The sequence below is a fragment of the Suillus plorans genome, assembly GCF_016647745.1.
Source record: "Suillus plorans strain S12 chromosome Unknown HD556scaffold_72, whole genome shotgun sequence".
NCBI classification, from domain to species: Eukaryota; Fungi; Basidiomycota; class Agaricomycetes; order Boletales; family Suillaceae; genus Suillus; species Suillus plorans.
In genome coordinates, this window is record NW_024537456.1 from 200,644 (window position 1) to 224,402 (window position 23,759).

Below are 23,759 nucleotides of genomic sequence, written 5' to 3' on the forward strand. Positions count from 1 at the left end.
TTATTTGACAGGTGAGATTACAGCGCTTGACTAGTTGTTCCTCAGGCTTGTCTAGCAAAGAGAATCTTGACACATATTATTGCGTGGATATGGCAAAGTTATTGAGCTTTTCAAGTCGGATGAGCTCGGGTTTAGCGCTGTGATGACACAGGCCACTAGCACAAACACCGGAGAAGGGGATCTGATGATCCGACAGGTGGCTATATACGTTCTAGACACCCCCGATATGTAAAAGTTATCTGAAAAGTTAGTTGTGTTCGTTATAAAAGCCAGGTTCAAGGAGGTTGTCCCAGCAACTTGGGTGTATCCATTTTGCGGCGAGACGCGGGGTCCCTTTATCGATTTTATGCAAGCACGTTCGTCCCCAACTTCATATAACGACCTCTACCGTCCTCTGAAATTGCTTGGTCTACAGCAAATCCATCATTCAACTTCCCCTCCAACGCCGTCCTCACCATTAGCAAAATTTTCTATCACTAGCAGAGAGTTCAACGAACGACGACCTAGTCAAAGAAAATCGTTGTGTGAGCTCATACCAGAAGAGCAGAACGTTTTCGGTTCGGACTTGTCCGCGCCCCGTCTCCACAACAATCTTGACCTCAGTTCAGAACTTTATAAAAGACACCACAAACCAAGGAGTCTCCTCATACGAGCTCAAACAGAACCCTACTTGTCCACAACAATCACAAGGCCAATACACATCATCCCAAGTTCAAAGTATGTTCTTTTATTTTACCTTCCATCCATATCTTAAACTCACTCGCATCATAGAACGATGGCGACTTTATCTCCCCGTGACAATCTCAACGCTCGCGTTAAAGGCAGCAGTCATATCGACTTCAAAACAGCCACAACCGGTGTTGCAGCAAAGTCAATGCGTAATGAAATCAGCCATTTGGTGAGCACTTGCGATGAACATGCCAAGAAGGTAAGCTCCACATACCCTACACGTGTCCGCCATCTCTGATGCGCAGCAGGCATTTGACACCGAAATGCAATCATTCTTCTATCTTTTTACTCGCTATCTTTCAGAACGCGCAAAAAGCGTGGATCTGTGCGTCACTTCCTTTTTGGCCAAACATATCATATTCAAACAAGTTCTTCTTATCAGAGACTGGGATCGCATCAAGTCCCCCGCCGATGACCAGATTGTCGCCTATGACAGTTTATCTCAGCCCCATGACCACAATAACCTTAATAAACTTGCTGTGCTCAAAGTAAACGGTGGTCTTGGCACTTCCATGGGTATGTTCCACGTTGTGGGTTCCAACGCGTCCTTTTGATGGTCAATAGGCATGACTGGTGCGAAGAGCGCACTGGAAGTCAAGGATGACATGACTTTCCTCGACCTCACCGTGCGCCAGATCGAGCACCTCAATACGAGCAACCGCGTCGATGTTCCACTTATTCTCATGACGTCTTTCAACACCCACGAGGACACCTTGCGTATCATTAAGAAGTACGCAAATCAACAACTCCGCATCACAACATTCAATCAGTCCCGTTACCCCCGGATCTTTAAGGAAAGCTTGCTTCCCTGCCCAAAGCGTGCCGACGATGACAAGAAGCACTGGTATCCTCCCGGCCATGGTGACTTGTACAATGCGTTGCTGTACTCTGGTGTATTGGACCAATTGCTGTCTGAGGGCAAGGAATATCTTTTCGTCTCCAACTCAGACAACTTGGGCGCAGTGTCAGTACCAAAGAGGTGTTCGCGTTGCGCCGTACTTGACTGATGCTTGGTTCTAGTGTCGATGAAAAGATTCTTCAGCACATGATCGACTCTCAAGCAGAATTCTTGATGGAAGTCACTGACAAGACAAAGGCCGACATCAAGGTACGTACCTGGATCGATATATTTATGGGTCTCTCATTCTCCAACAGGGTGGTACTCTCATTGACTACGAGGGATCAATTCGCCTTCTTGAGATCGCGCAAGTTCCATCAGAACACGTCGAGGACTTCAAGTCTGGTTGGTTCACGAGCTTTCCCCTATACTTCCACTTCTGACGTGATGTCTAGTGCGCAAATTCAAGATCTTCAACACCAACAACTTGTGGATCAACCTCAAAGGTACCGGCGTTTAGTCATTCATTTTCGTACATTATTAATTTCTTTTCAGCGCTCAAGCGCATCATGGAGACTGAGGGCATGGAGCTCGAGATTATCATTAATCCGAAGATGAACGAAGATGGTCAACCAGTCGTCCAGCTCGAGACTGCCGCCGGTGCCGCTATTAAGCACTTCAAGAACGGCCACGGCATCAACGTCCCACGATCGCGCTTCTTGCCGGTTAAATCATGTTCCGACTTGCTTCTCATCAAGAGTGACATTTATTCGCTGCAACACGGACAGCTCGTTCTCAATGAGAGCCGAATGTTCGAGACCACACCTGTGATCAAGCTCGGTGACCACTTCAAGAAGATTCAGCAGTTCCAAAAACGCTTCAAGAAGATTCCCAAGATTATCGAGCTCGATCACTTGACTGTCACGGGTGATGTGAATTTCGGTCGAAATGTGACACTTCGCGGTACTGTAATTAGTAAGTCTAGGCTGGCTGATCTGATAGGAGTTGCTGATAAAATCTCGTAGTCGTTGCCAATGAGGGACAGCGCATCGATATCCCTGATGGCTGTATTCTCGAGAACAGTATGTCTTTCTCCATTCCGTACCTCCTGACCTCACATTTCTGCTTGCTTGCAGGGTTACTGTCTGGAAACTTGAACATGATCGTAAGTGATGCACTAGGTTTCCCGAGTTGCTGCTGATGGCTCTTTTCTTTTGCAGGAGTTGTAATTTGAAACTTCACAACAACGCACGGACCAATACATAGATAGCATATTCTTTTTTATCTTACTGTTTTTCTGTTTGTTCTTTTCTCGCTCTCGCATGATTTTGTTGTTCAACATGTCTTTGTACTGTCTTTCTATTGTGGACAACGAGCTCGCGATGGCTTTTGGCTCCATGATAGTATAGTGTTTACCCAACTACTTTTACTTTTGCAACAATCTGAGTAGTGTTTTGCTTGATACCCAACATTAGTGGAGCCTAAACCCACCACGTGCCGCAAAGCTGTGCTATTTTTTCGGTACTTTCATTCGACCGAGGTCCGACTCACCAGCTGAAGACTAGAAGTATTACTTATGTAGACTCTTCGGTGAGCACGTCGGCTAACTGAAGAACGGGCCCGAGTTGATATGCTCGATGTTGGGGCATGCCGATAAAAAAGCACTAGTAGGGGAGCACGTCGGGGCCGAGCTGATGTGGGGTGCGCTAATTGAAGATTTGAAGACAACGTTCAGTACTAGCACTGAACTGTATTGTGGCGAGCACATCGACTGGCGGAGGAACGGGGCCAGGCCGATATGTTTAAAGTTGGGTTATGCAGATTGGAACGTGGTCTAGCGGTGCATGATTGGACCTCCTGGAGTAAATCACACGAGGCACAATGCAATGTGGTGTCGGGGCGCAACTTGGCACCGTTACGCTATCTGACGTCACAAAGGTTATGAATAACATTCGAGCGAGTTTACAACCCGCCTGCCAATCGGCATAAACGTTAACCTTGACTAGCTTGATTCGTCATGGGAGAGAACAAAATGGAGTTTGAATTCGTGACTACACTGAGGACTTGGCTTCTTCTCTGTAGCTACTGGCAGATGATGGCGAACTAGATGTGGGAATATGAGGGGAAAAGTCTGATATCCTCTGCGCGCCGACGACTTCCCCACAAGGCGCAAGTTGTCCTCGTGTTTTATCGATGCGAAGAGCTTTAGTCTTCGCATCCGAGATACGCGAATACATCATTCTACGAGTCCGTACGTCATCGAATCAAGAGTTCCTCCCAGAAACCTTGTCAATGTAACATACAATGTAACTTGAATAATGAATCAAAGTTCCTACACAAAATTAACAGTGAGTAAAGTTGAAGTGCGAAGACTTAAATGGCCTCACCGTCATATTGAGATTCCCAGAAACTAGACCTGTCAAGTGTCATCAGCCTCTATGACATCACTAAGTAATCTGACTGTACTTACGATTCTCTAGCACGCAACCATCCGGAATATCAATCCTCTGACCCTCGTTCGCCACCACTATGACAAAATTTCTAGTCACATTCAACAAATGCAGAGAAAATACGGGTGCCTACCTATCACAGTACCACGGAGCGTAACCCCTCGGCCAAAATGAACGTCGCCCGTTACCGTAAGATGATCCAAGTCGATGATATTGGGGATCTTCTTAAATCGTGGCTGGAAATCAGTTATCTGACCATGCATCGCGCCCATTAGCAAAGCAACGATTCCAGCTCCAAGGATGCTCCGACCTTTTTGAAGTGGTCACCCAGCTTGATGACCGGGACGCTGCCGAACATCCTACTCTCGCTCATATGCAGGCGGCCATTTTGCAATGAGTATATATCGCTCTTGATGAGCAACAGATCAGAGCAGGATTTCACGGGTAGGAAGCGTGAACGGGGAACGTTGATGCCATGGGCGTTATTGAAATGTTTGATAGCTGCACCTGCAGCGGTCTCCAGCTGCTAGTAGTCAGAGATCGCGTATCGCATTCCAAACGGGCAACAAACCTGGATCACTGCTTGTCCGTTGTCAGTCATCTTCGGATTGATGATGATGTCCAGGTCTATGCCACCTCCATCCATGATCCGCTTCAATGCTGGAAAGTAAGCCATCAATACGATCGTTCCACTTGAATGAATAAATCTCTAATAAATACCTCTAAGATTGATCCATAGGTTATTCGTGTTGAATATTTTGAATTTGCGGACTTGCGCATGATGAGCTGAATGATAAGTCAAGGAAGATGTATACTACCTGATTTGAAGTCGTCAACATGATCTGCAGGTACCTGGGCAATTTCCAGAAGTCTTATGGAAGAATCGTACTCAATGAGAGTACCGCCCTATAAATGAAACATCAACACATCAACAACCAGTTCAAGGAGCTTTAGATATCGACCGAACCTTAACGTCTGCCTTGGTCTTATCAGTGACCTCCATTAAGAATTCGGCATCGCTATCGATCATATGCTGGAGGATACGTTGGTCGACCCTGTAAAAATATTGAGCTACTCATTTGACTCATCAGCGATGTGAAGACTTACACAGCCCCAAGATTGTCGGAGTTTGAGACGAACAAATACTCTTTGCCTTCAGCAAGAAGACGATCGAGCACGCCAGTATGCACCAGCGACTCGTACAAATCACCATGGCCTGGAGGATACCAGTGTTTCTTGTCGTCCGATGCATACTTGGGACAAGGCTGCAACGTCTCCTTCCATATCCTGGGATACCGCGACTGATTGAACGTAGTTATGCTGATGCGTTGGGACACGTATTTTTTAATGATACGTAATGTATCATCATGTGTATTGAAGGATGTCATGAGGATGAGCGGCACGTCGACCTTGTGTGTTGTATTCAAGTGCTCGACCTGCTGCACGATGAGGTCCAAGAAAGTCAGCCCGTCCTTGACTTCGAGAGCACTTTTCGCACCACTGATGCCTTTAGAATACGTAAGCATAAATGTGGGGGGAATTCAAGGATCATACCCATAGAGGTCCCAAGACCCCCATTGACTTTTAGAACGGCCAACTTGGACAGGCCTTCTGGACCAGTAATCTGTGGAAGGTGACTGTAAGGAATGACCTGCTTGTCATTGGGCGATTTAATGCGATCCCAGTCACTTAATGTCACTGCATTAATTACACGAAAAAGGGAAAAGAAAATAATGCTGCAGGGCTTACAGTTGCTCTCGGTTTTCCTTTTCTGCGAGATAACGGGCATGCAGCTTCGAAAATGACTGCATTTCTACATCAAATGCCTATGATCATACGTCAGAATACAGGCGGGATCAGAAAAATAGAACAGGTTTCACCTTCCTAACTGCAGGATCCGCAGTGCGGACTAGTCGGCTAAGGTCATTTTGAGTGCTTTTGGCCAACGCAGATCGTTCATTCGGTCGAACAGCCTTGCGGTGACGAAATCGTCGGAAGCTGGCTGTCTTGAATAAAGTCATATAAAAACGGACACAGAACAACGAGAGGGGAAACGGGGGCCATAAACATGGAGTAGGAGCACATAGATATACACGCCAAGATGGACACGCCTGTTCAATGAGGCCTCGAGATAAGCGCATGGTATGCGTCATTCAGCCGTCCTACGAGCCTATGATTGCTCGGGTTTGCACAAAAATGACGGATTGGGCGACGGGCAAAAAAGGGGCTCGTTGCATATGCCCGTTGATGAACGTTATTTCATATCGGGGATCCACAAAATACTTACCCTGAGAACGAGTTGGACATGGGCACGGGGCGTGCGAGCGAAGCATGCCATCCTAGTAGTAAGGGCAGCGTATGTCTAGCATCTCAATTATATTTACACGTCATAAGCAAATCGGTTTCACGACAAACAATATAGATGAACAAGAATTTACTAGGACCCACCGAGTGAAATAAGCGACGCCTATTAAAATGCACGGATCAGTCTAATATATTATGGCACGCACCTAGCTGATTATGCGACTGGCTGCCAACCGGGCCTGCTGATGGAATATCTAGGAGTACGCCCTCCAATTTGATAGTGTCATTCAGACCTGCAGAAAAGGTGGCAGAGATCACATCACGTTCGCGCTGGAGGGGTGAATCAACGCCATGGGAAGTTCATGTCCAGACATGCTGTATCATAATCGCAAATGCATGGTGGGCTAGCAACCTACTGCTGGTGTGTTAGTAGCTGGTAGCAGAAGTGTACAAACTTGATGTAAGCAAAGCCAAATTCAAGTTCGGTCTTTGCCGATCTGAGTACGAATAATCGAACCTTAATTTCCAGTACTATCATCAAAACATCGACTCGACTACACGACTCCCATCCTCAAGGCTATCCGACATGGGTTAGTGCTGGTCTTCCGATATACTAACACACAAATGTTTTTGTCCTATGCTAATGATATCAAACTACTATTTATACAGGTATTTCTCGTTCGTCCCGGCACAAACGTTCGGCAACCGGTGCCCAGCGCGCCTACTATCGCAAGAAGAGAAAATTCGAGCTCGGTCGTCAGCCTGCTAGCACCAAGCTTGGTGCCAAGCGTGTTCACACTGTGCGCGTCCGTGGTGGTAACACCAAGTACCGTGCCCTCCGTCTTGACACAGGTAACTTCGCATGGGCATCTGAGCATGTCACAAGAAAGACTAGGCTTATCAGTGTTGTAAGTACCCTTGATACCGCATACATTTTAATATAATACAAATTGCATGCATGACTGATACCCAATTTAGGTTTACAACGCATCCAACAATGAGCTCGTCCGCACCAATACCTTGGTGAAGGGCGCTATCATTCAGATCGACGCTACCCCTTTCAGGCAGTGGTATGAGTCCCACGTACGTACCTACCAGAAGTCGATCCCTTGTACCCTACTAATTTATGTAAATAACAGTACGCCCAGCCCATCAGCAAGAAGGGTGCCGCCGCAAAGACCGCCACCGCGGAGGAGGAAAAAAAATCTAACCATCTTCAACGTATCATTGCGGAGAGAAAGCAGAGTAAGAATACCGTTTTATCTTTCGCATTGTATAATTCATTGCCCATCTCAGATGCTAAAATTGACCCCCTTCTCGAGTCTCAGTTTGCTGCTGGCCGTCTCTATGCTTGCATTTCGAGCAGACCTGGACAGTCCGGTCGTAGTGACGGCTACATTCTGGAGGGCAAGGAGCTAGAGGTTTGTCTTGCTACTCGAAGGAATTATGTATCGCTTACTCACCTTCATAAATAGTTCTACGTCAGGAAGCTCCGGTCAGGCAAACAGAAGCACGCACACAACGCATAAATGCTATCTCCTTCATTTCCCTAGGGATTTACCCCTTGATTTGTCTCTGAGCATACATAAGATCACGAGGACATGGCGAAAATATGGGAAATCCTTAGTATTATAGTGTATGACGACCATGCCATCTTATCATATGCTCTGTCCAATCGACGCAATCCATGTCCTCACTACATGCTTCTCGAAAGATAACCACGTTCTAACTTCTGACCTAAAGCATATTAAATTGTTCCCGAGAAGTGGGTTTAAGCTGACATAATCAGAGTGAGGTTAGTGCCGTAATTATCGCGCCAGCAATTGCAGTGCTTTCGCCTTGTTCCTTTTCCCTTCCGTTCGCGTCATTGCTGTCCTCGTCCAGTCTGTGCTTTTTTTCTTTTTGTGTCCCGAACGCGTAAATTTTCGGTTACCGTTCAATGGCGCCAGCGTCCGCGACTGCGACCGCCAATGGCTCTTCCACACGAGCCAGAGGGACAGTTCTCATATGGCGTCCTACCAAAATCATGAACATGGGTGACCTTTCCAAGGATGATGACTTCCTTAGCCATCTGCTAGTCGAGAAACTTGGAACAGGCACAGTCCCATTGCTCGTTCATAAGATGGATCCATCTCGAAGACTCCCAAAGACCAATGCCGAGGATCTCATGCAAATCGTTAGACGCGTGAGTATACCCTTAGCTCGCTTCGTATGCACGCAACTAATTATTCCCTGGACGCGCGTATGGTGTCATACATCATCGTGTCGTAGTTGGTTGCAAGTAAGCTTGGTGCTCAGAATGCTGTCCGACAAGCCGTAGACGACCTCCTCGCGTTCGTCTAATTTCTCTGTGTTGTATATGTTTACCAGACATTCAGGGACGATCATTCTTTAGTCTGCCTTCTGTTCGTTACTACCTCAAGCCCTACACGCAGAAGCAGATTAATGCTTTCGCCACGTGTGTGCAATCAGGTTTCGTATCAATGTCTTGCTCCTGAAACTCCATTTTACCACAGACACGCCTCGCGATACTTTGAGCTCTACAACCCTGCAGGGTGCATAGAAATTGCTCACACGTCTAGATACTCTCACAGGACAGGAAAGTCAGAGTTATGCATTCTCGCTACGCGCTCCTTAGCCCCTGGAGTGGTAATTATTGAGCTGAAGGGATCAATGGCACATCTTTCGAAGGAGGAAGACAAAGAACTCAAGCGCACCGACCTGAGAAATATTGATATCAGGAGGGACTTTAGTGTCATCCATTCACGTCAAATGAAGAAGAACCATCTATTTTTGGGGCCCGCCCGATTCGTGAACGTAAGTTGTGACGGTCTATGCCTTTTTACTTCTGTTTGGTCATTCACATTGATATTGACTTATGCAGCATGATTGTGATAACAATTGCGAGCTTTTTCGCGAAGGCAAGTATATCACATTTCGCACTCTTCGGGCTATCTCCGTGGGTGAAGAGATTACTGCGCATTACGGCGATGGTTATTGTGCGTATCCGTTATTCGGTCAGTCTCCATGGCTCACATACGCCACAGTTGGAGGCAGGAATCGACACTGCCTCTGTGAAACTTGCGAGAAGAACGGCAGGGGAGGCTACGCCCCGGATCATTTCGATGGCGATGTTGATTCGGGCGGTGAACAAGATGCCGAAGCATCGGAAGACGACGCTGAGGTGGATGCCGTGACAGTTGCTGATGTCAACGAGCGTAGGACGCGACGTGGCGTTTACGCCATCATTCAAGAGGAAGATTCTGACTCTGAGGAGAGTGACGACGACGATAAGGAGGGCGAAAAACCACTTGCGAACGCCCCTGATGCTTCTGGGGAAGATGAAGTGGATATGGAGCTAGGTGGGGAAGCTTCTGTCTTGCCGGCCAATGATGCAATAGTTGCCACGCCTGATCCGGACGTTCAGCCATCACGCATGACATCGTTGAGCGCCGAAGGATCAGCATCTTCCAATAAAGGGAGAGCGCAGGAAAAGCCCGTCATTTCCACTCGACGACAGACACGGGAATCGTCCAGCAAATATTCTACTCCCGCCCCCCATGATACTTTGCACAATCTCTCGTCTCGCCTCAGGAGTCAAAATCTTCGGGATAGCGTGTCTATCACGCCTAGTAGGAGTAAAGGAAAGGAGGCGGACAAGACTCAAGTCAAGGAAGAGTCTGAAGCAAGAGTTCTCCGAGCGCGCCCTTCCGCAGTCGGGGAAAAATTAGATCTGATTGGGCCCCCGAAGCGCGAGATTCCTCGTGGTTCAGATGGACGTCCGCTGCCAACGTGCGTGACGTGCTTGAATGTCTTGCCTGTGATTTCCGTGGATTCCAAAGTGGTTTGGGGCCTGAATTTAGACTCCCCGCGGAAAGGCAAGAAGTCCAAACAAAAACAAGAGTGTCCAAGGTGATTCTGCTGATATCCTATGGTTTATTTGTGCTGATGGGGTTCTTTTGCACCAGATGTATGCGTCACGCCGCCATATATGGTCAGCCATGGCCAGCTCGCCTTTCAAGTCAAGCTGTTGTTGCTCCATCTCGCGATGACGTTGAAGCCAGCTCCTCGCGGCGCCCTCCTCAGAAGACTATCCCTGCTGTGGAACGCAAACATGTGCCTCCCGTCGTCGAGCGGCCTCTGAAGAAGCGCAAAGTTGATGACGGACCTCGCGGAGAGATGTTAGCCAAGGCAAAGGAGCTTTTCGGGCTACCGAAGAGAAAAAGGGGGCGGCCACGCAAGTACCCTCTTCCTGAAGAAGAGCTACCGAAACGGAAAAGAGGTCGACCCCGTAAATATCCTGTTCCTGAGGTGCCACTCCGATCTCAGCCTTCCTCACCTCCTAAGCCTCCGTTGACTCCGTCTGCACCCGTGATCAAGCTTTCTGCTCCTCCATCAAGTGTCAAAAATAGCGATCATTCCCCTTCTTCGTCACGCAGTCATACCAGGCCAAAGGCTCTGGCGGTGCAATCACAACCTCGAGACTCGAACGGCCGTTTTGGGAAGAAATCTACGACAAACGGAAGATTTGTCCGAAAGAAGTTTGGTCATTTTCAGAACCTGACACGCACAGAAAGGCTTTTCCGCAGAAATATTAAGGTCACGCAGTGGCTCGCTGGCAGGCATGAAGAAGATGAGACAGACGACGAAGAAGCAGACTCACAAGACTGGGATCAAGCGAATGATCCAGAGACCCTTCGTACTGGCAAACGAGCGGCATCATTCCCACCTGAAGGTTCGGCACCGCTAACGAAGAAGCCCCGACAGCTCCCCAGTCCATTCGGTGGAAATGATGAAGTATTGGATTACAGCCCTTCTGTACCCTCCGGGCCGTCGGCTTATAAGTTCAAAGGGGTGGGTAGTAGTCTTCTATATCATCCCAACCCGACAAATTACGCTCGCCGGAAGTGGGCACCATGCCCTGATGATATGTCCCAGGATGAAGAGGACAGTGGTCCCTCTCTTCCAACGCTGGAAAGTGACAGTGTTGGTCCTGTCACGCCTGATGATCAGACGCCGTTACCTATAGCTGGTCCGTCGCAGCTTGAGCATACAGTCGCGGAAAAATTAGCCCAGCGAGCTAGTTGGCGAGGGCCTGTACACAATAGCGTTCTAACCTTCCGGCCATCTCCAGTCAATTTTGCCAGACGTCGTTGGTCCTCAATATCCAAGTTGCCCCTTGACTCTGGTCCAGGGACTCGCCGCAGCGAGCGGCTGAACCCAAAGGCTTCCTTCTGTGGAGAAGACAGTTCCACGAAAGTTTCTAGCGTAGATGGACTACATGCGATTCCCACTGTTGGTTCACGATCAAGCGCTCGCGTTTCGTCCATGTCGGAGAATATGTATATAGAAGGTGGTGCAATTCCTCGTGCCGGGTCCTACACACCATCATTTGACGACGTACGTACATCTACTTCTTATACTTAGAATTGCACATGAACAATTTACAGCTGGGCGAGCAGTTTCCGATCTTAGATGTGCACCGCCGCACTTCTTTTCCGGATGATGGTACAGTTGACTCGGCCAATTCTGACGACGATCGAGTTGTCGAAGGGCTTCTTTCTGAAAGCAAGGAGGCTCATACCGGCGTTGTAAATGAGGAGCAATTCTCTCATCTCCGTGTCACGTATACGGCTAAACTTCCTGCCCCAGTACCCTGGAAGAACTCTCGTGGAACACCCATGTCTCATTATTTACGCAAATCCGCTTCATTTCACGCAGACGACGAACCATCCTCTCCCACTCGTTTCATTGATGCAGGTTGGGAGTCTGATTGCTCTCACTCAACAACAGCTTCACTAATTGCTAGGGCGGAGTCTGGGTTGTGCGGACACTGTTAAACTTAATATTAAACTAAATTATGTGGTCCCGTCCACCCCCGAAATTGGTTAGCTCGTTACTTGTATCAACTACAGTAGCATTTTGTAATTCTCGTCCATATGCCTCATACAAACGCCATTCTCTGCCACCACGTATCGAGTGCATACTCTAACGGTACAGTAAGGCACGTTGTACCCACAATTCACAGCACTTCTTCACGACTGCCCATCTGGCTTCAATGAACTCCGGCCCGCCCGCAAGATTTCGTCTGTAGAAAGGAGGTTCACTGCGATCACAGAACTAAGATTTCGGTCTCAGCAGCCATTCTTCTGATGGAAAAGTATATCCACTTACCATGAATGTAACATCTGCCTCTTTACCCTGTAGTTATCCCAGATGCCTTCCACAGTCGGATCAAACGGCTCCCCTGATTGTAAATCGATACCAACCGTATTTCCCTCCGCTTGTTCGTCCTATTTTGATTAATGTAAGCAAATCAAATACAAACGGAATGATATCGCGAACCTGCAGTGCCACCACCACATCCTGGACGTCAAAGCCTCCGTTTTGCGCAAGAGTCTTTGGAATGATCAATAATGCATCTGCATACGCTTGCACGCCCATTTTAACGCGGCCTTTGGCAGCTTTCTTTACAGGACCACTCAAATGACCTGCGCATGCAACCTCGAAGGCTCCCGCACCGGGAATGAGAACCTCGTCCTCGAGTGCATTTTTGACGGCGCGAAGACCGTCCCGTAAAGCATCCTGAATTTGTTGGATCGTGTGCGCATTTGGACCCTTGACAAGGAGCGTGACGCTCTTGGGTTCCTTAACCTCTTCCACGAAAGTGTACTTCTCTTCGCCTAGAGTGTGCTCATAAACTAGACCCGCCCAGCCGAGAATATCTGGGGTTAGATCGTCTACGGAATTTTGCGCAACACCTCCGCAAATGAGCTGCAGGCTAAGATACGACCGCAATCAGAGTAATATCTTTACGCAGCGCTGAAGACATTACCGTTCCATATTACGTCGCTTAGCACGACGTAAAGCGAAAATGCCATTCTTTGCAAGAATATCGAGACTAAGTGGATCAATGCCTTTTTGATTGATAACGACAAAGTTTTTGGGCTTTTCGCTGCCGCCAACAGCTTGATCGCACACGAGATTCTTAAGTTCTACGATCTTCTTCACTTTGGCGTCTACGAAACGCCGCTCAGATTCAATGAGCTTTTCACGTTGCTCGGCAGACGAATAGAAGAAGCCAGAATTAACCTCTCTAAGCTTTTGTGAGTTTAGAGTTGAAATGCAGTGCTGAAGAACGTACGTCTTTTCGTACTCTAAGCTGACGTTCAATGTTAGAATGAATGCATTCTCGACGCGTTTGGGCATGTCCGGATGCCTGGCACCGTGATCCATGACCAAACCACGCACAAGCTGAGTTTCTGACGCTGTGCGGTGTTGCATCTTCATAATTTCCACCATGTGCAGATCTATTGGGTCGCGATATTGATCTTTTGCTTCTGTATGAGAAATTAGCAAGAGGACCCTTTTGTTTACATGAAAGGCGTGCCTTTGGGGGGTGCTGGTGGCCTGATGGTGAGCACAGCATCCACCACATCTGCAGCGAGTTGCTTCGCTAACGAGGCATGCAGCTTAGTGGCAAGCGAAGTGTGTGCGACGTTGATCAGAGTTGGCCTATCCAATTTGGATGGCAGCTTGAACGTGTCAAGGAACTAGACGCGTCCATCAGGAGTGTAGATACATGCAAATGCGGAAACCAACCACTAAAGCCTCTTTCTTCGCGAGATCGAATCCTTCCCCTATGACGGTTGGGTGTACGCCTTCAGATATGTAACGATCGGCTTGCTTCAGCAACTCTCCAACCAGTAGAACTACTGAAGTAGTTCCGTCACCAACTTGATCATCTTGAGCGACCGCAGTTCGAGCGATCATAGCGGCTGTCGGGTTTTGTATTTGCATCTCGGATAGCAACACTTTACCATCCTTGGTCATTTTGATCTGACCAGAGCCGTCCACAAGCATTTTTAGAGTACCTCTTGGACCTGAAATGGTATCCGATCGGAACAGAACGGTCGCTCAAGAAGTGATACTAATCCTTACCGAGATTACCCTTCACTACGTTAGCAAGACCCATCGCGCCATTGGTGTTGACCTAGTAAAGCGATGCATGAAATTGGAACAGCGAAAACCAGGACACGCGACTTACCTGCAAGGCAGCAGCGCGTCTGACGCTCTCTGCCTTTGGATTGATCAATTCTATCGAGGAGGACATGATGGAAAGAGCAATGGAATTACGCGAACCCAGTAAAGTCAAACAGATTTGGAAGTTGGTAAACGAGCCTCCGACGGATAGCGGAGTACCAAACTATCTTTGCCTTGAAATTTGTTCAATGAACCGCACAACTCATTTCGCTCAAGCTTGCGCTCATTGTTTTTGCGTTACGCAGGGGCACAAGGCAGTCGCGTTTTTATCAGCAAACGTGGCTAAGTCTTAATACTGATCATGATGCTCCACCAAACGAACTGATATATATCCTCAGCTGAAAATGCATCTCTTTCTCAGAAAACCAAAACCTTCAGCCAGCTGCAGGTCTTACAGCTGAGCTTCTTGTTCATATAGTTTCTCTTCTCTATTCGATAGGGCATGCAGCGCGCTCAAAAGGCTTCGTCATCTTCGGATTCATCACCTTCATCTACTCCTCCGGGAAGTCATGCTCTTCAGCCGACCGCAATTCGTCCAGAATCAGTACGTCTCATCGCTGTGCATCGTTTTCTTCGACGAAGGCTAACGTCTAAAATCAGAAGGAGCTAAAGCCGTTGTTCACGCAGAAACCCCTGTCTTTTTCAGATCGGGAGAAGAAGCCTTCTCCACCTCCGCGCAAGCGCAGGAGGCAAGTAATCCCGGAAACCCCCGCTTTGACCTTCAATCCTTCCCAGAGAATGATACCGACAGGACGACAGGAGCCTCCACAGACACCAGTGTCGCAGACTACACCCATTTCATCTACCAACGAATGCTCTAGTTGGGTGTCTGATGAAGTTGGTGACCAGCTGCCCTCTGATACCTCCGTGTATCCTCACTCCACCGCTTTTAAACGCCCTCGCACCTCGAGTGGTGGCGACGGTTCACCGCAGGTCCCTGGTTATCCCGCCGCGTACTACAATTTCAGGACTCCGGATACAGCGGATCATCAAGATTCTCCATTGTCTGGAGGAAGTTCTTCTTCAACTAATTCCTTCGGCTCATCTCCAGTGCATCACACTTATGGACCGGAGGGTGAATATCAGCCTTTTCATCAGGAGATGACGGGACAAAATACTGCAGATTACGCGCCACCACGTAGAGATGTCTACCGGGACCCTAGCTACCTCCCACCTCAAGAGGGTGTCTGGTCCCACTGCCCCAGCTATTACAATAACGTGTATCGCGATCAGCAGCCTTAGACACTCATAGTCTCCCTTGACTGCATCACTGGTTGGTGTTCATTGGACAAGAGTAAATTAGTTTGACCGAGCGTAGTAATATTGGTGGATGTTTTTCAGAGCTGTATATCTTGACCCTTTTACTTAGATGCGTTGTGCGTCCGATTTTATTTGTCTATACCGAAATTTCTGCGTATCTTGTCTTCGCCTTCTCAGAATCTAATTGCAATTCCCATGAATATTGTTAGTGGTTTTCGGTTACAATAAGAGCTCGGTGAAACGCGCGCCAAAGTTGTATGAAGAGCGAAATTTAGCGAGTCTCACCTAACTCGACATGCCTTCTCATTCGAACGCTGCTCAAGGGAGGCAGCCTAGCGCAGAAGAACATCATCAGCGTACTCTTGTCCGCATTAAGCAAATTCAATCGCACCTCTCGAACTCTCCGCGCGGGCAGCGACTCAAAGGTAAAACTTGCGTCATTACCGGTGTTGGATCGTTGCATGGCATAGGGTAAATACTCAGTCGTTGATTTGTGCAATGAAATTGACCTGTAATTTGCACCAGCCGTGCTTCTGCGTTCTTGTTCGCACATGAAGGTCCGTGGACTATCACCTTCTGGAAGCAGCCCCCGTCACAATTTCTATACTGATATTCGCAGGAGCGACTCATCTATACTTGCTCGATTTCTCACAAGAGAATCTTCCTGAACTCAAGTCAACGATTGAGAACTCATATACGGACGTGAAGGTGGGACCTTGACATTCCTTACGTCTGATGATTAAATGTATCACAGGTAACCACCATTCAAGCCGACGCAGCAAATGAGACCGCCATAGCAGCTGTCTGTGAACAAGCATTACAAGATGAGGGTCGATTGGACGTATTCTTTGCCAATGTATGTGTCAGATTCAATAGACGAAACCTGATCTTGCACTCAAATACGCCCAAAAGGCTGGTTTCGCAAGTGATAAGACGCTTTCCGATTTGACCGCAGAAGGTTTCATGGAAAGCATGCGAGTCAATGCATTGTCGTCAGTTCGCCGTGTCATTTTTCGTAATATTCGGTTTAACCAGAAACGATAAACTAACAGCTGCTTCCTTGCCGTAAAGTACGGTTCCGACGCGATGATGAGGACTAATTCGTCGAGAGGGAAAGATATTAGTGGAGGAAGTATCATTTTGACTGCATCTGGTACGTTTATTTATCTCCTTCGCATTACTACATATGTTTCTAACCAAACATCACAGTGGCAGGGCTACGGTCCGGGGCAGGGACCATAGACTGTGAGTTCTGCTCCTTCCCATACTCGACCTGCTGTGGCTGACCCTACGATCAGATAGCGCAAGTAAAGCGGCGTAATGTTTCGATCATTGTTGTCAGCGGAGAAACTCATTTCGGATCACAGCGTGAACTCGATCGCGAAGACAAGCGTATATCAACTTCAGAAGACTGACATTCGCGTGAACACAATCTGCCCGGGCCTGATCGAGACCAATATGACCAAGGACATGTTCGATTCTGCTCGCCAACGAGGCAGGGAGAGCAAGATTGGTCAATTAAACCCGATGGGCCGCTTTGGCGTCGCTCAAGGTATGGACCTCGTGCTGTGACCATGTGCACTCAGTCACTTATCACGTCTTGCAGAGATTGCTCACATGAGCTTGTTTTTGGCTTCGGGTAAGAACACGTCCCTCCGTTAAAAGCGATTCAGATCTGATCTATACCCTGACAAAGATGAATCGAGTTATGTCAATGGACAGAACATTGCGGTTGATGGGGGGCTTTCGTCATCGCACCCTGTAGTCCCAGGACGGTGGGCCTGATGGGCCGTCGCACTATCTCAAACCGCATCTTTCAGGGATCTCCCGTATCTTTGTCACAGTGTTGCCTTTGTACTTAATACTGATTGAATCAATGCTTTTTAAGAAGTTTTGGGGCTACTAATCAGGCGATGTGTTTTGGAATGGCGACTCCGCGAGGGCGCTCGCGGAGTTTGCTCTCAACTATAGTCACTCTTTTGAAGTCGCTGTTTTTGAGTGATGCGGCAGTGCGCGAAACATAGGACGATCGATTCGAAGCTCACGAAGAGAGTGCCGTGACTGCACTTGCTTGGAACTTGGCCGTTCTTGCTACAGGCTCTGTAAGCGGGACAGCGATGGTATGGGACGCGCTCACCTTGGAGCCTCTTGGGCTCTTTTCGTTCCCGGATATGCAGCAGAGTCAAGATAGTCGGTGCATGCGCAATATATACTATGCACCACGAGCGTTAGAGCGCCCAAGAAACCTGTAGGGCACTCGAAACCTGCATAGCCACCCATACTCGTGCAACAGCGGCAGTTCATGGCTGCTCAGTGTCTGATAATACTTTTTAATTCCGTCCTCATATGAAGCCTCCGATCTAGGCTTCTCGTTGTATGTCCTCGAGGTCTTAATACCCCAAAATTTTAATCTTCATTGCGACTAAAAGATTCTATTGAATTGGATGATTTCTTGAATGGTATCGTGAGGGTAAGGGTATCTGGTTCTTCAAGAATCAAGATCCTCGATCGAATTGCGGTTACGCGCCTCATGGTTAATTTTTCTGAATAACATTTGATGATAATTTTGAGCAAGTTCAATAGACGGTTCACGGAGACACCTCTGATCTATCGCGCATTATGACATGTTGATGCTCGTGCGCGTACACGCATCTCACACTACCGTGGTGTTTCTGTTACAGACCAGTTAGTCGAAAAAGCCCAGATATCTTGCAAGACTGACCGCCAGCCCGCATCAACTCGAAGACTTTGGTCTGTTCTGTTTTCAAGCGACACATACTTTTCTCTAGCCCATGTAGCGCGGATGGATGGCTCTATTAGGTTTCCCTTTCAGGCTGTCAAGACTTTACCGGGATTACCAACAAATTCATGACGTGATGCAGTAGATCATTGACCAAAGCACCATGATTTCCCATCGTCTCTTGTCATTAACCGCAGCTCGGTGATCTTCAAGCGCGCATGAGTCACTGCTAGTCGGACCCGACTTTCTTGTTAATCAATCGAAGGACCATCGTGTTCGGACCTTGATCCGGTACCCGTGGACCGACTCCGCAAACTGGGTGGAGTAGCAGTGCTGAAGCGAGCCGCGTTCAAGGATTCAGATACAAAGACGACTCTGGTCGATGAATTGGACAAGCTAGCGTGCGAGACATGGTAAATCTATAATGCAAATCCAATACCCCTCTACCACCGACAACAACTTCTGCAAAACTTGGAAGGATACGCACCCCGTACTAGTAGGCGGGAAGCAATTTGCTGACATATGATCTTGAGAACATGTGGCGCATTCCAGTAGACCAGGTATGGTACCTTTAATCAAACAATACGTGATGCTGTCTCGCTGATAGAAACTCAAAAACTTAACTTACTGCAAAAGACCCCGCGTACTCGAAGCGGCGCAATGTAGCGCAGACGCACCACTTTTCATACACATCTGCCAAGGCTTTACTGCCCCATTCTTCTGAGCGCAGCTCCCCCAATCAAATATAACCACCGCGTTGCATGGTCGATTCATACAGACAACCATCCGAATATAATCTATGCTGTGCGTAATCATAATCAGTGTCTTCGACGTAACACAATTTTGTAGAAGATATGGGGAATAGGGCTGGTGGTGGATCCCTGAACACTGGTCCAAACCCCCTTCCATTCCCATGGTATGTAAAACTAGCTGCAGCCATAAAGAAAGAGGCTTAAGCACAAGAATACATATGGGAGGGAAGGGAGTCTGACCATAGCACAGGATATCACTTCGCCAAAGAGTGGGTTGCGACATACAAGAAGATGGAGGGCTCCTGCTTTTATATGAGTAAGTTTCATCCAATCTAAGCCAGTCACTCACGGGCATACTCATGTGCATGCACCCCGGAAATATCCCTCTGCTCCATGATACCGAACGAAAGAGGGTAGGAATGCTCGTGTCTTCTATCATCTAACAAATTGAATGGCTCCAAAGATGCCGTGCAATCACAATTTCGGGGTGTTAGCTCCCCTCCTGGAGAACAATGTACAAGCGACGATCCATTCCAACGTGATTTCCAATCAGAAGGGATGCTAGGTCTCGACTGCCACTATTTAGAGCAGGGTCACTTATCTTGTAGGGGTAAGCAACGTGAAGACTGTGTTGCGTTCTCCTTATTCGCGTGGGTTTCCGCAGTGATTGATCCATTCGTAAATTATCACCGAAGGTCGCCTTCCTCCGTGTCCTTCAGAAGTCTGACGACTCATGCACTTGGTGATGGGGCGTGGTACTTTTACCCTGCGTAACATGAGTGCAAACTTTGCACCAGGCCTTGGAGATGGCCTGGAAGTCGACGGAAATGGAGCCTTTGCTCCCGCGGTGGACACCTCCCATGTTTAGTTTCAAGGCAGCACTGGTCTTCTAGCATCTATTCTCGACTCGACTCGACCTGGAAGGTATTTGTTTCTGTTTTGTGTTTTTGCGTGCTCGCGGAGTATTATCACATTTACGCAGAAACCCCGAAGCTCTTACTCGACCTCCGATGTCTTTTAGGCCACCGATCTCTAATTTTTATCCCCCATATCGGCAATTTGTTTTTGGCTGTCTCGAACATGCCAAGGAAAGCGTATAGGTGCGCTTCTACAGGGACCCTTCTGTAATTGTCTTCCTGATGGCTCGTAGCATGCGATCGTGGGTAGCCTGGACTGCTGACCTCAGAAGCCCCGCGATGCTTCCACGAGTTTGTGCTCCCGAACACTGCAATTGATTCGTCCATCCAACCACAAGCAACATTCGATTTACAGACAAGAGCGAATCGATGAGCAGTGGCCTCTTTTGAGCCATCTATGTGTCTAACACTACTTCCGTAGGGTCGCCCTATGCCCAAGCAGATATTGATAAGGAGTCGTGGAGTCAGGGTGGGGTGGATTGTCTGTTTGAGAGACTTGGAAGCTAATTCGTGACGTGTTGACTTTCTTCAGGCCCTTCTCAAGCTCTTTCGTCCGGGATATCAAGCACGGGATACAACTTACAATGTACGAGGCATATACGCATGGAGAAATCGTGAGATATATGCCTCACGGTTTCCTTGCACTCAATCGAGTGCACGAAAGGAGGAAGAGTCCCTTGTGGAACTAGCATTTCGATGCACAATTATATTAGTTCTATGCATACGCATTTGTATCCATCCGGGATTATCCCAGATTCACATGTAGTAAATCAATCAATCTGAATATGAAGTTAGCTCTGGTCGCGACGATTACCAGTTCTGGTTTAAATCCCCGGGAATAACCTGTACACGAGGAGGTGAAGCAGCTATTCCTGAACTGGTAGACATTGGGGCAACAAACCCTGTCCGAGTATCACCGACTTAAGTTTGGTACTTGGGGCAGCTTTGGAAGGGAATGCGTTCAGAACTCACTGTCTCCGCGACAGCGGACTTATTTAATCGTGCGGGATTCCTGCCGCGGAGTTGCTGGGTTTCTGTGGTCTGTCTTCCTTATCAGTGACTGCCAGGAGGTAGGAGAACAGATGATTTGGCAAGAAATATGCAATTTTAGCACTATGCAGAGGGTTACTGACCATCTCGTCCCCTTCGGGACTGTCAGTCAGCAGCTAGCATCGCCGCCAGGGCTTTTGTCATACACAATCGGCGACTACCATGTCGAACTTGTCGTCCATGTGTAGCGAGATCCGTGACTTATCGACATCGATGATGGCTCAACGCACCGCTAACACCTCTGAGATTTAGGACTTTTACTCCGATATGCTTATAATGGCAGGGGAATTATGTATCATCAATAGCCTTCTGAGTGTTTTTCAACTGCAAGTGCGTGTCCCTGCACAGATGCCGATCTGGGTGAGTGTTACGTTAGTTGAATGAACTGAAATACATGTTCCTTCCAGTATGTTGTGTTCGCTTGGCATACCTTGAAGCCATGTGCATGAAGTTTGGTGCGTCGTGACAGATGGCAGTCAGATCCGCCAAAGCATTTGCGCCAGGAGAATGCATGAAATGTATGGTTGGTGTAAAATTGGGGGAAAAACATTAAAAGTATTGAATTCTGCCCAATGACTATTGCATAGTCAAAGGTAACAGCCCGGAACAGCCCTTGGTCCGCACACCTTGTAGACAATGCGACATCGGTCAAAGCTGGAGTGATCGTCCTTCAAGTTAAAGGATGCCTGCTACTAGTATTAGTACTAGAGCCGACGTACAGAACCTTCTCACCTTTGCTCACGTCGTTTCCCAGGCAATCTTGTCCTCTCCTTCCCTCTCTCTCTCTGTCATTGAGTCGCCATCCATTTCAGATAGATATGTCCATGTTCTAGGTGCGAATGACTTGGACAAAGCAAAGATATTGAGCTGGTAGTACGTACAGAACACTCTGTTCTGTTGTGATGCATCAGTTTTCCCGGCGGCTGCTGACGGCAGTGAAGTAAACTGGGAACTTTCTTAACCAAGTCCGTCACGGATCATTAATTTCATGGCTTCATTTGAATGTGGCACCCAATTGCAACTGGCACCAGATATCGTACTATCGGAACAATCGATGAAACCTGAACCTGAACCCTGCTGTGCTATCAGCTCGTTTGAAAGTATGGACAGAGTTATGCACCTTCTAATTACGCTGAACTGCCGCTCGCTAATCGGTAATTCGTCTTACTAGTTGTAGGAAATCTTGTCGTCGCCATAACGCGGAGCATAACTGATGCATGCACGATGTACTGCGAGCGTCCGTAGCCCATTAGGATGGTTCACGTGGCCGATACGATCACTGTGACGATGCTGCTATCCACTGTACCATGGTCCTGGGCATCTTCCATTCCCATGGTATGTACTAGGGCAGTATCCTTTGTATACGGGGCATATGCCTGCAGTACAGATGGGAAAGAAGCGCCCCTGACCATGGACGAGCACATATATGCATCGCAAGAAGTGCATGTAACACACGCAGGGCGGGTCTCCCGAGTTCTGGCCTTGGCCTTGGCTGAGGGTGCGGACGCAGTGGGAGGGAGGCCACACTGATCGTTCCATCTTGTAACAGTGAACAAGGGACTCGTCGATGGAGGGATCCAAAGTATAGATCCTAGACACATATGGAAGATGAAACAGTAAGGTTGGGCAAGAGGGTACAGCTCACTCTGTCTCGAACTTGTGGCTAATTTATAGACCGCTGATTGTGGCCTATTGTGGCCTGGCTTGCGCAGGGGAATGACATCTCCACTTGTCGAAGCACGGGGAAGTGGATTCGATCAGGTTATCATGAATCGATTTGATGAACAAATGAATCACAAACGGTGAGAGTCCAAAGGACCTCGAGGCTTGTGACGTTTGAGACTTGAGTGCTTACAATTTTTGATCAAGTTATAGCTTACTCCGCGATCATCATCTCGAACCTTCACTGTTGCCCAGTCATGTGCGAGGTCGCTCATCCGGCACGTATGATAACCCATCTTCTCGGAATTCTTAGCCTGCATAGGAACGTGTCCAACATGCTGTAACCTGTTGCAAGATCAGGCAGTCTCCTTTCTCCTTCTGTGAAATTGTGTGAGTTTCTTTGGGCTAGTTTAAGGACTTTTTCGAATTTAGCCAACAAAACAGAGCCCAGTCCGACAGTCGACATCTTTTTTTTATTTCTTATCTGAGATCTTTCCCATAGGTCCTTTCCGCCATCGATTGTGTCACTCCAATAACTTGGGCCTTGGCTGCCAGGTGCATGAATTTTGGGGGTTCTGCCATTCCAACCACCGCCGGTGGTATCCTGACACTACACATTCCACATCGACCCTGATCGCATTCTAATCTATCTCCAAATATGTGGCAAGAACTCCGTACCCTGGTCACCACTCATCGCTTCAACAAGCCTCATTTTTGAAAAAGGGATCTTGACAACAATCATGTGCTCCAGCGATGATCTACATGGTTTGCTTCGGAGTCCAGAGCCAACTAATCTTGTACTACTGGCGGACACTGATCAGCTACCCACTTTCAGAGGTGATTCCTGTACGACAAACATGCCACTTATAATCTCATAATATTATTTTGCCTCCCATGTTGTTTGACCACACGGAAGCATTAATATTCTGGGCGTTCTTCAAACACTATATCGGCGTTGTGCGCAGGAGTCTCATGGCCATCGCGAGGGTCACAGTAAAGTAATTGCTCCCTTCC

At 47.9% G+C, this 23,759-nt stretch overlaps 7 protein-coding genes across 7 annotated transcripts; 5 read left to right on the forward strand and 2 right to left on the reverse strand.

Moving 5' to 3' along the window:
- Positions 1-571: 571 nt before the first annotated feature.
- Positions 572-2,735, forward strand: HD556DRAFT_1500244 (UTP-glucose-1-phosphate uridylyltransferase; the record flags this gene model as incomplete). The annotated part of the gene is made up of 11 exons (XM_041308940.1): positions 572-717; positions 772-928; positions 975-1,054; positions 1,112-1,245; positions 1,294-1,693; positions 1,750-1,837; positions 1,885-1,972; positions 2,023-2,073; positions 2,123-2,542; positions 2,593-2,649; positions 2,704-2,735. Coding segments are annotated over 11 exons (1,653 nt in total), but the record flags the coding sequence as incomplete, so codon positions are not given.
- Positions 2,736-3,890: 1,155 nt separating this feature from the next.
- On the reverse strand, positions 3,891-6,038 carry HD556DRAFT_1448216 (UTP--glucose-1-phosphate uridylyltransferase family; the record flags this gene model as incomplete). The annotated part of the gene is made up of 13 exons (XM_041307396.1): positions 3,891-3,899; positions 3,955-3,983; positions 4,038-4,094; positions 4,151-4,268; positions 4,328-4,540; positions 4,589-4,677; positions 4,738-4,788; positions 4,836-4,923; positions 4,985-5,072; positions 5,125-5,524; positions 5,572-5,705; positions 5,767-5,843; positions 5,898-6,038. The coding sequence occupies 13 exons, from the start codon at positions 6,036-6,038 to the stop codon at positions 3,891-3,893; spliced, it is 1,494 nt and encodes a 497-aa protein (XP_041155338.1).
- A 784-nt stretch (positions 6,039-6,822) lies between these two features.
- HD556DRAFT_1406091 (ribosomal protein S8e/ribosomal biogenesis NSA2) lies at positions 6,823-8,086 on the forward strand. Its single transcript, XM_041303999.1, has 6 exons — positions 6,823-6,911; positions 6,991-7,229; positions 7,300-7,404; positions 7,461-7,566; positions 7,618-7,742; positions 7,797-8,086. The coding sequence occupies exons 1-6, from the start codon at positions 6,908-6,910 to the stop codon at positions 7,848-7,850; spliced, it is 633 nt and encodes a 210-aa protein (XP_041155339.1). The 5' UTR covers positions 6,823-6,907; the 3' UTR covers positions 7,851-8,086.
- Positions 8,087-8,124: 38 nt separating this feature from the next.
- On the forward strand, positions 8,125-12,329 carry HD556DRAFT_922908 (uncharacterized protein). The gene is made up of 8 exons (XM_041312042.1): positions 8,125-8,506; positions 8,593-8,654; positions 8,717-8,779; positions 8,838-9,138; positions 9,206-9,320; positions 9,369-10,233; positions 10,290-11,721; positions 11,772-12,329. Exons 1-8 carry the CDS (start codon positions 8,261-8,263, stop codon positions 12,159-12,161), a joined length of 3,474 nt encoding a protein of 1,157 aa, XP_041155340.1. The 5' UTR covers positions 8,125-8,260; the 3' UTR covers positions 12,162-12,329.
- Positions 12,330-12,356: 27 nt separating this feature from the next.
- On the reverse strand, positions 12,357-14,434 carry HD556DRAFT_1434209 (chaperonin Cpn60/TCP-1 family; the record flags this gene model as incomplete). The annotated part of the gene is made up of 9 exons (XM_041305303.1): positions 12,357-12,441; positions 12,496-12,614; positions 12,667-13,102; positions 13,157-13,417; positions 13,466-13,661; positions 13,712-13,874; positions 13,924-14,204; positions 14,263-14,314; positions 14,369-14,434. The coding sequence occupies 9 exons, from the start codon at positions 14,432-14,434 to the stop codon at positions 12,357-12,359; spliced, it is 1,659 nt and encodes a 552-aa protein (XP_041155341.1).
- A 99-nt stretch (positions 14,435-14,533) lies between these two features.
- Positions 14,534-15,824, forward strand: HD556DRAFT_1530206 (uncharacterized protein). The gene is made up of 2 exons (XM_041309446.1): positions 14,534-14,908; positions 14,965-15,824. Exons 1-2 carry the CDS (start codon positions 14,807-14,809, stop codon positions 15,604-15,606), a joined length of 744 nt encoding a protein of 247 aa, XP_041155342.1. The 5' UTR covers positions 14,534-14,806; the 3' UTR covers positions 15,607-15,824.
- A 47-nt stretch (positions 15,825-15,871) lies between these two features.
- On the forward strand, positions 15,872-17,517 carry HD556DRAFT_1406109 (uncharacterized protein). Its single transcript, XM_041304000.1, has 11 exons — positions 15,872-16,095; positions 16,150-16,181; positions 16,244-16,332; positions 16,379-16,480; positions 16,537-16,616; positions 16,677-16,777; positions 16,834-16,869; positions 16,923-16,941; positions 16,992-17,176; positions 17,231-17,263; positions 17,321-17,517. The coding sequence occupies exons 1-11, from the start codon at positions 15,920-15,922 to the stop codon at positions 17,407-17,409; spliced, it is 942 nt and encodes a 313-aa protein (XP_041155343.1). The 5' UTR covers positions 15,872-15,919; the 3' UTR covers positions 17,410-17,517.
- The last annotated feature ends 6,242 nt before the right edge of the window (positions 17,518-23,759 follow it).

Excerpts from the sequence above, each read along its gene's own strand:
- HD556DRAFT_922908 (XM_041312042.1), top strand. The coding sequence starts at position 8,261 with ATGGCGCCAGCGTCCGCGACTGCGACCGCCAATGGCTCTTCCACACGA. Across the intron at positions 9,321-9,368 it reads GCATTACGGCGATGGTTATT|TTGGAGGCAGGAATCGACAC; the intron begins GTGCGTATCCGT and ends CATACGCCACAG. Across the intron at positions 11,722-11,771 it reads ACACACCATCATTTGACGAC|CTGGGCGAGCAGTTTCCGAT; the intron begins GTACGTACATCT and ends AACAATTTACAG.
- HD556DRAFT_1530206 (XM_041309446.1), top strand. The coding sequence starts at position 14,807 with ATGCAGCGCGCTCAAAAGGCTTCGTCATCTTCGGATTCATCACCTTCA. Across the intron at positions 14,909-14,964 it reads CCGCAATTCGTCCAGAATCA|AAGGAGCTAAAGCCGTTGTT; the intron begins GTACGTCTCATC and ends GTCTAAAATCAG.
- HD556DRAFT_1406109 (XM_041304000.1), top strand. The coding sequence starts at position 15,920 with ATGCCTTCTCATTCGAACGCTGCTCAAGGGAGGCAGCCTAGCGCAGAA. Across the intron at positions 16,617-16,676 it reads ATGCGAGTCAATGCATTGTC|CTGCTTCCTTGCCGTAAAGT; the intron begins GTCAGTTCGCCG and ends ATAAACTAACAG. Across the intron at positions 17,177-17,230 it reads CCGCTTTGGCGTCGCTCAAG|AGATTGCTCACATGAGCTTG; the intron begins GTATGGACCTCG and ends CACGTCTTGCAG.
- HD556DRAFT_1406091 (XM_041303999.1), top strand. Across the intron at positions 7,405-7,460 it reads GGCAGTGGTATGAGTCCCAC|TACGCCCAGCCCATCAGCAA; the intron begins GTACGTACCTAC and ends TGTAAATAACAG. Across the intron at positions 7,743-7,796 it reads TGGAGGGCAAGGAGCTAGAG|TTCTACGTCAGGAAGCTCCG; the intron begins GTTTGTCTTGCT and ends CTTCATAAATAG.